General features: G+C 49.7%; 2 protein-coding genes across 5 annotated transcripts in view; one reads left to right on the forward strand and one right to left on the reverse strand.

The window, feature by feature from the left end:
• The window catches only part of l(2)37Cb (DEAH-box helicase 16 lethal (2) 37Cb), a 551,956-nt gene that overhangs the window by 263,257 nt on the left and 274,517 nt on the right, over positions 1-14,182 (forward strand). The gene's annotated exons all lie outside the window — the stretch shown is intronic.
• Positions 1-14,182, reverse strand: part of LOC144116084 (multidrug resistance-associated protein 1-like) — a 194,839-nt gene that overhangs the window by 30,377 nt on the left and 150,280 nt on the right. For all 3 annotated transcript variants that reach the window (XM_077650745.1, XM_077650744.1, XM_077650746.1), the window contains 2 exons: positions 12,597-12,907; positions 10,951-11,277 (listed from right to left, as the gene is read on the reverse strand). In XM_077650745.1, coding sequence (XP_077506871.1) covers positions 10,951-11,277; positions 12,597-12,907 — 638 coding nt within the window. The remainder of the gene's footprint in view (positions 1-10,950; positions 11,278-12,596; positions 12,908-14,182) is intronic.

Raw genomic sequence — 14,182 nt, forward strand, 5'->3', positions numbered from 1 at the left:
TCCATCAACCACCGCATTCAGTGTGTCTGGGTCGCGACCGTACAAGAGGTAGAAAGGGGAGTCACCGGAGCTCTCGTGCACCGCCGTGTTGTAAGAAAAAACAGCAAACGGTATCCAGAGGTCCCAATCCTGTTGGTCTCGCGAAACATAATGGGATAACAGTTTGCTTGCTGTTTGATTAAGCCTCTCCACAGCACCGTTACAAGCCGGGTGGTAAGGGGTGGTCTGTCTTTTGTCAATTCCCAGAAGGTTATACACATCTTTCATCAATCTCGACACAAAGTTTGACCCTTGATCCGTTAACAACTGCCGCGGAACGCCGTGCCGCAGAACCACTGTTTCTACAAAGGCACGTGCCAGTTTCTGCTTTTTGGTCGGGCAGTGCTGTTATCTCAGCATACTTCGTTAGGTGGTCAACGCACACCAGTACATATTTGTTTCCTGTTGTAGTCGGAAGTGGGCCTAGGATATCCATGCCAACCCTCTCAAAAGGCGTCGAGACTTCCTCGAATTCCTGAAGGGGGGCCGGCCTGCGGTTTTTCGGAGTTTTTCTTGCCAGGCAAGAACGGCAGTTAGCGCAGTACTCTTTAACATCTGAACGCATGCCCTGCCAATAGTAGTAGCGCTCCAACCTCCTTTGCGTCTTCATTACTCCAAAATGGCCCGCGTATGGGGCATCGTGAAAAACCCTCAAGACGTGCGGCACCATTGACTTTGGTACCACCACTCTTTCCCACACCTGGCTAGCCTTCCTTCCTGACCGCGTAGGCCGGGTGCGCTTTCGTAGGGTTCCTTCGTTGTCAACAAAGTAACAATTGTCGGGATCCCGGGCGATCCCCCCAGAAATGGCATGAAATGTTTTCTCTAGCCCTTTGTCCTTTCGCTGCTCGGTGCGGAGATCGTTTGTATCTATGGCCGGACAAAACTCATTCACGGTGCCTACCAGGTTAGCTCGACTTAATGCGTCCGCGTTAGTGTGCACCTTGCCTGGCTTGTGTTCTATCTCGAAATCGTATTCCTGAAGTTGCAGATTCGAGCGCGCGAGGCGCGAGCTCGGATCCTTCACGTTTAGAAGCCACTTAAGGGGTTGGCAGTCGGTCACTAGCCTGAATCTGTGGCCATAGAGGTAGCACCGAAAGTGCCGCACCGCCCAAACCACTGCAAGACACTCCCGCTCAGTGGCACTGTACCGCTGCTCGACTGGACTGAATTGCCGGCTCGCGAACGCGATAGGGTGCTCCTTGCCGTCAAAATTCTGAGACAGCACTGCACCCGCTGCAAACTTCAAGGCGTCAGTCGCTACAATGGAAGGCTGGCTGAAGTTTGGATATCCTAGCAAGGGAGCGGTTATTAATTTTTCCTTTAGTTCTTCGAACGCCACCTCTGCCTCCTCCGACCCTACGAACTCTATGTTTTTTGCTGTTAGTGCAGTCAGTGGCTTTGCGATTCGGGCGAAATCTCGCACATGCCTTTGGTAGTATCCGACTAAGCCAAGAAACTCGCGAACGCCTCGAACTCCAGTTGGTCTAGGGAAGTCGCGGACGCTACTTAACTTTCCCGCTTCAGGTTCTACGCCGTCTGCGGAAACGATATGTCCAAGGTATTTGACCTGCCGCTGTAGAAGTTGGCACTTTGAAGGTTTCAATTTTAAGCCAGCAGCTCGCAATCTGACCAGCACTTCCTCAATGGCCTCCAAGTGTTCGGCAAAGGTGCTGCTGTAAATTATTATATCGTCCATGTAGACAAAGCACCTCTTTCCCAGCAAAACGGCCAAGATTACGTCCGCAGTTCTCTGCCAGACTGCAGGGCTGTTAACAAGTCCCATCGGCATGCGTCTCCACTGAAAGTGGCCAGACGGGGTGTTAAATGCGGTTTTGTCGACATCGTTTGGATCCATTTCGATCTGCCAGAACCCCGATGCGAGGTCGACAACTGTAAAATACTTGGCTGACCCAAGCTGCGCGAGGGTTTCCTGCACCTGTGGCAGCGGGTAGGGATCTATCCTTGTAATGGAATTCAATCGCCGGTAGTCTATTACCAGTCGAAATGAACCATCGGGTTTCTCAACTAGAAGTGCCGGTGCCCCCCCCCCCCCCCCGGCGACTTGGAATACTCCACAATGCCTTTGTCGATTAGCTCTTGGACCTGCCTATCCATTTCCTCTCTTTGTGAGTAGGGAATTCTATAAGCCCGTTGGTACACTGGTGGCGAGTCGCCAGTCGTAATGCGGTGTTTAATCACTCCGCACTTTCCCAGGTCTAGCTTCGATGCAGCGAACACATCCGAGTAGCGCTGCAGGAGACCCTCAACTCTTCCTCGCTCTTTGCAGTCGATGTGAGAGAGGTCAAACTGCAGGTTCCCTTCTTTTCCTTTCCTTTCATTGACGAGGCCCGTAGTGCAAATCGGGGTACCCTGCTCATCTACCTCAGCCGTGGAGAATATAGCTATGTTTTTGTTTTTCGGCAGGTGAAGCTCTTGTTGCGAGTAGTTACATAAGCGGACGGCAACCCTTTTCTTTGAGTCAACCGTGACCAAACAGCCCGCCACACTCAGTCCTATTGCGAGCCCCTCTATAGGTTCAACGACTCCTATGTGTCCCTCATCAATCTGAGCTGACATCGCTCCCACACAGATTATCTCTGACCGAGGCGGCACCACTGTTTCTCTCGTTGTCCTAACACTAACGCCCGCGTGTGTTAGCGAGCCCTGTTTCGCGCTCTGTTCCCCATAGTCCACTCGTGCAACGTACTCGGCCTCTCGATTTGCTAATGTGACCAAAGCCCCGCGACAGGAAAGGCAGTTCTGGCTTAATATGAGATCGATGCCATGCTGCCGTAACAGGTCCTGACCTACGAGGCCCGATATACCATCCGGCAACGACACAGCATCGGAACAAATGTAGCTGGGATGGTCAAAACTTTCGTTCCCGATCGTGAAGCGCAAAAGGTACAGTCCTCCCGTGCCGAGGTCAGCTCCTGTGATGCCCACGAATCTTACTTTCGGAGATTCTCGGGCCTCATGCACCTGCCTGTCTCCCTTCCTTGTCAGCAGATCAAAAAACTTTTGCTTAAGGAGCGTTATCCGGGAGCCAGTGTCAACCAACAGATTGCAAGTGACCCCGTTTACCACGAATTTGGCAATCGGGCAGGATTCTCCAAAAACGCTTACAATAGCACAGCTATTACTGCTCTCCCCCCCAACCGGCTCGGCTGCGGGGGACTCTACGCGTTTTTTGGCACAATATATCTTTGTTCCATCCCCGTGTTGGTCGGCGAGCGCTGCGGCCCATTTGGCGTACCAGATTCGCGGTTTAGCTCGGGACAGTATCTGGCAACGTGTCCGTACCCTCTGTAAGCATAACAGCGAACCTGCCTCCTTTCACGGTTCCGGAAATTGCCCCTGTTATTTAACTGTAGGCCTTCCGCGAGGAGCGCCTCCAGCCGGTCTAGCCTATCGGTCAACTGAGTAACATTCGCGTCGGCGCTTGCACTTTTTGGCTCTGTTACAAGCCGCACCTTCTCCTCACTGGAGACAAGCAACTCATTACGCTCCTCGTCTACAGCTGCCTCTACCGCTCCTTCAAAAGTAGACGGCGCCTTAGACAGAACAAACCTGCGCACCGGATCCCTCAAGCCAGTGATGAACTGGGACGTCATCTGCTCCAGAAGCAGCTCTCTGGCGTGCTTTTGCTTCGAACTATCAGGCCCCGGTTCTCGCGCTAGGGTTTCGTTCCCAAGGAAGCGAAGGCGGGAGGCAAACGCGCGTGCGTCTTCCCCCGGTTTCTGCCGAGCGTCGAGGAACCGCCTGAGCTTTACGCTAGAAGGTTCCCTGTCAAAATATTTAAACGCTAGCTTTTTAAATTCAGCCAACGTGCCCGCCTTCCTGACTCCCTCATCTCTCCAGGCAAAATCATGTGCTGCCCCTGACATGCGACATTTCGCCATTCCCAGCTGTTGTGCATCAGTTAACCCGCCCATTTTGCACACCTGCTCCAACATGTCAAAAAATTCAACAATAGACGGCCCCTGACCGTCGCCAGTTAATCTCTCCACCATGTTTGCTAATGCAAGTACGCTTGCCCCAAAGGGCTGTGCACTCGAGTGGGCTTCTTCCATATTAGACCAAATATAGTCAGTGCCTCAAGCTCCTCTCGCCGGGGGTGCAGTCCAGCTTTTGCCCAATGATTTAAGTGTGGACCCCACTTCTGACACCAATGTGATGAACCTGTTTCTTAAAATGGCCCTGGGTCCACACTGGGCATGAGGAGATTGATGCACCGACTCCAAAATGATTTTGAAGTGATCTAATTAGAGCATCTGGCTCGATGCCGCTTACGAGACAGAAGCTGGGCTCGTCGTCGCCGGGGCTGAGTCAGCGTGGTGTGGCACGGGCTCGATGAATGGCTGGTTGTCTGCAGCGGCCGGGCTGGGAGTTCTTCGTGGCTGTGCTGCCCTCGTTCTCGGCTGGTCGTTGGATGAGCTGCCAGGCGTGGAGGCGCGTTGGCGAAGGTCGAACGTTAGCGACGGCTAGACCCCGGGCTCAGGTCAATGCGCAGCCCCAGACTTCTGCCTCGCTCCGTCTCCGGCCCTCTCGTCCACTCGCCCCGATCGCTCTCCTCCTTCCTCCCGTCGGTTTCCGCTTTTAAAGCCTTTGCTTCTTTCTTCAGCCGTGGCCGCGCCTTTGTCCACTCCCCCGTGGCTCTCGAGGGGTGCATAATAACGGGGACACTCAAGCGTCGTTCGACAGGGCCGTCGACGGTTACCATATATGGTCATTCTAAAAACTTATATGGCTATTACTAACGACTAGCCACAAATCTCTAATTGCAACTAGGCGCCTAACTCTACAATTTAAAAAGTTAATTATTAAAAATTAGTTAACCACCTTACTGCCTAAGACGATTCACCGGTTTTCTGGTGCCCGCCAAAACTGGTAATACTATTCTGTAAAAGCCATGTTTCTACCCGCAAAATCTATTGTCGAAAATTTTTAAAAGTGTTCGCTGAAACACCCGGTATATTCACAGATATGTTCATCATGTCCAGCTTTCTCGGGCAAAAATTTTGAAAATTGGAAAACTGCAAGACACTCTTGTGGGAACATTGCAGGTAATAGTCTAGTATTAGTTATCCGTGTCCGGATAACTAGCTGGGATAATCTTCGAAAGCACAGAGATGCCAAAGCATTCGGATCCCCTTTTAACCTCCACACATGGATGACAGAGCTGAAACAGGATGTCCAGGCATTTACGCAAATATTAGTTTACACTCCCTAGACCGCCGTTGCTGATAGTCGCTTAGCGCACCTGCTACAAGCACAGAAGAGTATTCCACTGGCTTGAAACCCAAAAACATAATCGGAACTTAAGCTAACACTGGCGTAACTACACAAACGTATAGAAGAGCACAGTGCCGCACTCAGTAAATCGAACTGGCTCATATATGTGACAAATTAATCACGAGGTAATCTCTCCTCCTCCAGGGCCAGGAATATTCTACGACATATGATAGACCCCACTCAATCTAAAAAGCAAACCCGCTTTACATTCAAAAGACTTACTTATCAAAATCGATATAACCGCCAAGCGCTTTTACACCAACTTCAATCGAATTATACCGCTGTGGGCCAAGCAGTATCACATCCCGACTTCATAGGCCTCGATCAACCCTGCCTCGACGCCCCCATTATGGAGGTTGAAGTTAGAGCAGCCATCATTAAGCACCAGAACTCAACCACTGGTGAGGGCCAAATCACAAATGCCACGCTCAGAAATTTCCCTTCTCACAGAGTACTTCAATGAGTGCATGGGAAACGTTGGAGCTACCTGCTGAATGGAAGCACGGAAAATAATGTTCATCCCTAAACACGATAAGCCCATTAATACCGAAAATCTTCGTCCCATATCGCTGACTTATGCCTGGACAAACTGTTTGAGCATGTCATCTTCACCCGTCTCATACAACATATATAATCCCATGGACTTTATCCCCATAGCATGGTAGGATTTTGAGCCCAGCTCCCAGCAAAAGACGCTCTGCTGAAGATTTAACACGCTATCCTCATTGACATCTTACATCACACCAGAGCAATCCTGGTAGTAGAGCTCATCAAAGCATTTGACAAAGTTACGTACAGCGCCATCCTGCAGGGCATACAGGAGCTGCAGTTAGGGCCTAAGACCGATAACTATATCCTGGCCTTCCTGAACGGCCGCACCGCTTCCCTGCATATATATGATATACAGACCCCCTCCTTCACACTTTATAACATTGGCACTCCCCAAGGGGCAGTGAATTATCACCCTTCCTCTTCAACCTAACCCTCGTTCCCCTGGCGAAACCTCTCATCCGCATTCCGCACTTGGGGCACACACTTCATGCGGATGATATAACGGTCTGGACCACATACGGCTCAGATGGCGACATAGAATCGTCCCTTCAGGAAGAAGCCACCGCTATCGCTACCCACGCAGCAAGCATTGGCCTTGAATGCTCCCCAACAGAGTCAGCACTCCTCATAATTCGGCCGCGGCGTGTCCCTACCGCCCCCATCACAATTTATCTGCATGACACTCCCATACCACAAACACCTACTGTCCGCATTCTTGGCCTTCGTTTACAGGGCACGGGGAAAAACAACCTTGCCTTAAAAGCACTAATACAGTCAACTTATTCCGTCATTCACACTCACGAGCTGGTCTAGACGAAGTAGACAATCTCAAGGTGCTGCTTGCCTTTGTGTTTAGTCGCATTAATTACGCCTCTCTTTACCTGAACCTCTCCTGTGCGGATAGATAAAATTCATGCTCTAATGCATGACTACCAAAGCAGTACTCAGTCTACCAAAGAGCACTAGCACGGAGAGGCTCTTAAACTTAGGAACACACAACACGATACAAGAACTTACAGAGGCACATCTATAAACAATGTACGTTCGTTTGGCTAGCGCGGAAACAGGGCGGCGTATATTGGACTTTCTGGGAATTCGCATACCCGCACACGCTACAGACTTAATCTCTCGCCCTTGCGCTATGCACGCCGCATTTATCATCAAACCCCTTCCACAGGATGTCCACCCAGAATACCATCAATCCCGGCGTGTCGCGCGAGCCAAAGCTCTCCATAAAGACTATGGCACTGCAGATGATATGCGCTGGGTGGACGCCGCGTGTTTGTCCAGACCGTTCAGTAGCTGCGGCTTAACATCCAGCAGCCCCCTCCCCCCAAACACACCCACTTCATAGACCGCTCCTGTACTCCGGCAGAAGCAGAGGAAGCTGCTATAGCATTAGCCATCGCCCAAACCAATGTGGCTGATATAGTTAGAGATTCCAAAACAGCCATTCTTAACTTCGGCCGCGGACGCGTCCATCCCCCTGCGTGGCAGATATTGAGAATGTGCACCCTAAATTCCGATAGGCGTATTGAGCTCGTGTGGGTCTCGGCTCGCTCTGGCAATCCCGGAAATGATGCCGCTGATAACATAGCCCGAGAACTTATTTGCCGTACAAATGGCGACCCCAGCCCGGATTTCTCGAGGGAGCGGGCACACACGTTCTGAGAACAACAACCACGCGTCGCCAGTCGACTCTACCCCGCACCCCACTCCCGCCTATCCCACTCCCAACAAATACGCTGGAGGCGACTCCAGACCCGAACTCTTCCCACCCCTCAGCTCCTATCCTACTTCCGCCCTGCTTTCCCAGAGTGCACTCTCTACGGACAATCGCACGCCACTGTGGACCACATCATGTTCGGCTGCCCTGCCGATCCCCCCCCCCCCCCAGGGATAGCCCGCCATCGAAACATGGGACGAATGGGAGGTCCTCCTTGCATCGCAGGTCCCGGATACCCAACATCTCGGTGTGAATCGGGGTGCCAGTGTCATTGTCCTACGTGGCCTGGACACATGCGCGTAATGTGAGGGCTGTGCGGTGGCCCTGTGACGTTAAAGGGTCCAAACTCGCTCGCTAATAAAGCTTTCTATACATACATTATTCTGATGTGTAGTAAAACCGTTCTTTTAAAGTTTTTCCATCAATCACATCGAACAGTCAAGTCTGCCATAGAAAACCGATGGGGAATGCTTTTGACGATAGCAAAAACGTGAATAGAAAAGAAAAAAATGCAAGCCTGCGAAGAGGATCTGTGGGAATATTGAGTGTTACAGTGAAATCTTACAATATAGAAGATATTGCGTTAATAAATGGTTTCGCGCTCAAAGATGCTTTTTTCCAGAATTGCTGGGTATGAATGCGCTTGTTTGTCTTTACCTGCGTCTTTCGTGCCGTCTTTGTTCCGCTGTGAGCAATATGAGCATTTACTAAGTCCACTTTTTATTCGAAGCCTTCGAACCGTGTTCTGCGCTGGTTCGTATCTCAATCTGGAAGACTTGGATTCGATACGTCGTATATCCAGGAGGTTTTTTACTTCGAGATTCTCGTGCTACAACGCCGACACCAACGTCAATGGCCAACAATGCCGACACCGGCTTTTCTGCGACACGAGCTCTTTAACGCTAGCGCGTTATTATTCAAGGTAATGGTCCATTCTGATATGTAGCAAAATTTTTCTTTTGCAGTGTTTACATCAATCACATCGAACAGTTAGGGCTGCCATAGAGAACTAATGGGGAACATTTTGGACGAAAGCAAAAACGTTCATAGCAAAAAGAAAATGCAAGCCTGCGAAGAGGATCTGTGGGAATATTGAGTGTTACAGTGAAATCTTACAATATAAGAAGAAATTGCGTTAATAAACGGTTTCGCGCTCAAAGATGCTTTTTTCCAGAATTGCTGGGTATGAATGCGCTTGTTTGTCTTTACCTCCGTCTTTCGTGCCGTCTTTGTTGCGCTGTGAGCAATATGAGCATTTACTAAGTCCACTTTTTATTCTGTTCGAAGCAACGAGCCTTCGAACCGTGTTCTGCGCGGGTTCGTATCTCAATCTGGAAGACTTGGATTCGATACGTCGTATATCCAGGAGGTTTTTTACTTCGAGATTCTCGTGCTACAACGCCGACACCAACGTCAATGGCCAACAATGCCCACACCGGCTTTTCTGCGACACGAGCTCTTTAACGCTAGCGCGTTATTATTCAAGGTAATGGTCCATTCTGATATGAAGCAAAATTTTTCTTTTGCAGTGTTTACATCAATCACATCGAACAGTTAGGGCTGCCATAGAGAACCAATGGGGAACATTTTGGATGAAAGCAAAAACGTTCATAGCAAAAAGAAAATGCAAGCCTGCGAAGAGGATCTGTGGGAATATTGAGTGTTACAGTGAAATCTTACAATATAGAAGATATTGCGTTAATAAACGGTTTCGCGCTCAAAGATGCTTTTTTCCAGAATTGCTGGGTATGAATGCGCTTGTTTGTCTTTACCTCCGTCTTTCGTGCCGTCTTTGTTGCGCTGTGAGCAATATGAGCATTTACTAAGTCCACTTTTTATTCTGTTCGAAGCAACGAGCCTTCGAACCGTGTTCTGCGCGGGTTCGTATCTCAATCTGGAAGACCTGGATTCGATACGTCGTATATCCAGGAGGTTTTTTACTTCGAGATTCTCGTGCTACAACGCCGACACCAACGTCAATGGCCAACAATGCCGACACCGGCTTTTCTGCGACACGAGCTCTTTAACGCTAGCGCGTTATTATTCAAGGTAATGGTCCATTCTGATATGTAGCAAAATTTTTCTTTTGCAGTGTTTACATCAATCACATCGAACAGTTAGGGCTGCCATAGAGAACCAATAGGGAACATTTTGGATGAAAGCAAAAACGTTCATAGCAAAAAGAAAATGCAAGCCTGCGAAGAGGATCTGTGGGAATATTGAGTGCTACAGTGAAATCTTACAATATAAGAAGAAATTGCGTTCATAAACGGTTTGGTGTTCAAAAATGCTTTTGTCCAAAATTGTTGCGCATGATCTTTCGAGTGGTTAAGAACCACAATAGAGCAGTGGTCATGCGGTTGTAATGACAGGAAGAAGCTGAAATAACTTTCGGAAGCGTTAATTTTTAACAGCTGATTTATTACGTTATCGCAGCGCTGTACCTGCCTCTAAGGACTTATTTTGAACGTGTGGTTGTTTAAAGGACAACAGATGGTTTTTGAGATCAAATGCTAAGCATGTAGCACAGGCTATTTCATTTTAAATGCGGTAGGTACTCAGGCGAAATATGTTGAGAGCGTGTAATACGTTGCTAAATTCAGAAGGCTGGTTGGATGGCGTTGTGCGTTACCTGCTTTGCGCTCGTTGCACCGCGTCTTTGCAAAAAGCGAAAATATACGATGAGCGACTGCGGCGTGTATTTTCAGTCCATTTAAATTACATACAGCCATTTCTTCACGAAAATGGTTCGCATGCATAACAGGCTGTGCTTCCGGGTCGAAAATAAAAACTGCGTCCCTTAACATCGCGGTATATCTTTCGCTTCTTGCGAACAGATTTTATTCAGTGCGCCCAATGTCAGCAAAGTGCGAGGCTTCTCTCTGCATACTGTCTACCAGTTTTGGAGCATTAAATTGAACTCAGTGGGCAAAATTGTGAGTGCTGATAACATGCTCGGTAGTTTCACCATTACGACGAATTTTGTTCGAGAAGAAGGCTGATACGGGTTGATTGGCGCGCGTTGACGGAAAGCATGTAAGAGAGCTCAGACGAGACAAACACTTGCGCAGCGTCTGAGCTTAATTGTTCGTTTGGTTCCCCTGGTCTCGCCTCAGCGCTGTTACATCCTTCCCGATCAACATTTTTTTTCTACCGTATAGCGACGTAGGGACAGGTGCGAGCCAATAGTGACCCTTTCTTGCCTGCGACATGCTGTGACAATTCTGCCCCTGATTTCGTGGTGCCTTTGCTACAGCCCCAGCATCGGAGTGCATGAACCCTGCTTTGCATGCCCTTGCGCTCCCTGAGGAACCAATCCAAGCCCCGTGGCTCACCGAGGAAGCGGAACTCATGGCGAGCCCGATGCGGCTGGGGTCCCACTTGTCCACGTAGACGACGTTGAGCAGCAGCGCGGCGAGCACCACCACGAAGCCGCACGTGGACGAAGTGACGCGCGTGAACTTGTAGGTGTCGCAGAAGGCCGAGTAGCCGCGGGTGTTGGCGTCCGCCAGGCGGCAGAAGCGGTCGCAGGCGCGCCGCACCACGCCGTACGCGCGCAGGCTGCTCAGGCACTCCAGCGTCTCGGTGACGTGGGCCAGCAGCCGAGACAGCATGATGCTCTCGAAGAATCGCGCCCGGTACGAGGCGCCCACGGCCAGCCTCTGCACGGAGAAAAGTGTGCGGCGGGTTGTTTACCTTAGACTACATGCGTATTTTTTTTAATTATTGCGGTGTAGGGAGTTTCGCGCGAAATTGGGTTTGGAAATCAAAATGCAAAATTTTCCTACTCCGGCTTTGAGATTTCACAAATCTACATGCTCTCTCCAGCAACGTAGTTATAATTCTACAGTTACAAAAGAAGGAAACATGATGGCTGTTCCGATTAGACCAATAATTCTTTAGGCCGCGCAGATATGTTTCGCTGCTTGGCCACTTAGGAGCTTTAAGGAGGAACCTCTAGGCTGAATCCCTTTGTCTGGGGTTTCATATATTTGATTTTGCATCTAGACGACGTGGTCTTGTTTCAATTCACTTGTTTTGCATCGTTTGTATATTCGTCCCGTGGAAGTTGCATCTTGATTTGTGCAACTGATTCGTTTGGGCTCCACAAGATATGCTGGGCACCCTGCCATTACAATCGACATGTTCCTCATCTAGAGTTCCTGCGCAAAACAGGCCCCAATTCCAGGGTCTTGACAATGAATCTACCCGCCTGCTTCATGTACACATCGAGTTGGGATTTGTATTTGTCGTCTGCCGTAATAGCGATGTCTTTCTCTGCGATGTCATTACATGGCAGTTAAGAAAGTGGGCGGAATGCGGCTGTGCGCGATTTTGCCGGATTTTTTTTCCTCAATTGCAAAGCCTTCATTTTGTTTGCATTTTAAAGAGCCGCTCCAACTTCTTTCTATTTCCTCAGGGGCCGCGAGTTATATAGAAAAACGAACGCATAAAGGCGGATTCGGGATTTTGTGAGCTCGAAGTATCGCTATAAATTACATTAGCAGCCTCACACCGAGAAAAAAGTGGAAAAGCCCAAAATAGAGTAAAAACTTAGGACAATGTTTACTACATTCGAATAAGTGCGAAAGCACGGATTTTAGCTGCGTAGAAGACGACGAAGAGCGGACAGTGTCGCGTGATGGTGCGTTCGCGCAAGGCGAACAGACAATGGACGATGTTCCTCGGGGTTGGTTCCCATCGGATTAGTGGTTACGCACGAAAATGTTCCCTCCGAGCAGTGTATCTTACCCGCAAATAAAGAGAGAGATGGTCAAAAACTAGGTATTGATGCAGGATACCATGTAAGTCGATCAAACATTTAGCGCAAAGAAATATGTAGGCAGTAGGCGTATGACGACGGTGGGTTGTTTGGTTGGCCTCAAGACTTCTAATTGCTGGGAAAAGCTTCCTTCTGTCTTATGTTAAACGCGACCGCTGCTTCGACGCAAGGGTGCAGCAACCCCGCTCGTGTGCTCACCAGGCCGAAGAAGACGAGGACCGCGGCGACGCCCCCGACAGCCAGCACGCGCGGAGACTGCGTGGCGATGACGGCGATCTTGGCGGCGGTGAAGAGCACGCTCTGCACGCTCTGCTTGCCGCTGAGGAACGTCCGCGAGTCGATGAAGTCCATATCTGCCGAGAAGCGGTTCAGGATGCGGCCCCGGGGCAAGGCGTCAAAGAGGGACACCGGGCTGCCCAGCACGTGGCCCAGCATCTCGCTGTGCAGCCTCTGCGAGAGGCGACGGCTGCTCACGGCCAACAGCAGACCTCCCGCGATGCGGCACAGCACTGCGACAGAAAGGCGAGAAAAAAAGGATAAGTTGCGGCGAGTAACAGGCACACACAGGAGCTTCCAGGCCTACGAGGCCTGGCGAGCGGCGCTAAAAGGGTTCCGGGTCCCACCGGCGGCACGCGGTTTTTTATCCTGGTTTAAAATAATTTACCTTTAAACAATTACTCTTTCATTGATGAACACCACAAATTAAGAAGAATCCCCTATGCTGCTTTGGTTTCGGTGACTTTTGGATTCCACCATTGTATGTCCAACGAACCGCTCATTTACCTTGCCTCGTCTGCTCAATAGCTAACGCGGGCCTCGGTTCTGCCACTCTTTGTGCCATAGGTTGCGTGTAAGAGTGTTCTCGCAGAACTTCTGCCCTCACCGTTCGTTCACGTTTCACGTCGCACTCGCACGTACTACAGGGCGTACTGCATCCGCCGCTGTGATCGAGGATGGTGATGGTGAATACTCTCAAGCTTCGGTTACACTACATATATTACCTCCGAAAGCAGAAGATTTGACAGCCGTCGCCGTAGCTCTGCTCGTAGAGCACTGGACGCCAAATTCGGAGATCGTGTGTTGGGATTCCAACGGATGCATGCCGTTGGTTTTTTTGCTTTCTAACCTTTAAATTATTACGTTATTAACATCTCATTGATGACCTCTACAAATTAAAAAAAGAAATCATCTATGCTTCTCTGGTTTCTGTGACCGTCGGCTTCTTCGTGTATGGGATAACGAGCCCCTCTTTTCTCTTCACTTGTCTGCTCAAGGACAGGCCCGGGCTAGTTGCTTTTATACATATTTGGCTGCTGCAACCTGCGTAAAAAGTGACAATGCAGTCGGCAGTAAACAGCTGCTAGATTGACTTCTAGTATGTCCTTATCAAGGTCGCGCCACAGCTAAGCAGCGTTTAGCAACCAGTCGCGTTGGTTAACGTACGGCGTGGTGGAAATGTTTCCTTCATCCCTGTGAGCTTTTTAGCGATGACGGAAATGCTGCTTAGTACTGCGCGCGCCGGCTTACCGGCGAATGCTCAGTACGGTCATTGTTGCTTTTCCCTGGAACTTTTGTACGAGATAACGCATATCGCAGGCGCGGAGAAGTCATCACACGGTGCACAAGTAAGATAGCCAGAGTCTTCATTCCTGCCTGGTTAATTCAGTTGCCAATTTTCACACCTTTACACTGCTTGCCGTGGGCGATTTATCAGCCTGACCATGTGCCTTCAGAGAGAAAAAAACTTGAGTGTTTTTCTCGGGTGTACCTGAGCGATGCACATA

The sequence above is a fragment of the Amblyomma americanum genome, chromosome 1 (genome assembly GCF_052857255.1).
Source record: "Amblyomma americanum isolate KBUSLIRL-KWMA chromosome 1, ASM5285725v1, whole genome shotgun sequence".
Lineage (NCBI taxonomy): Eukaryota > Metazoa > Arthropoda > Arachnida > Ixodida > Ixodidae > Amblyomma > Amblyomma americanum.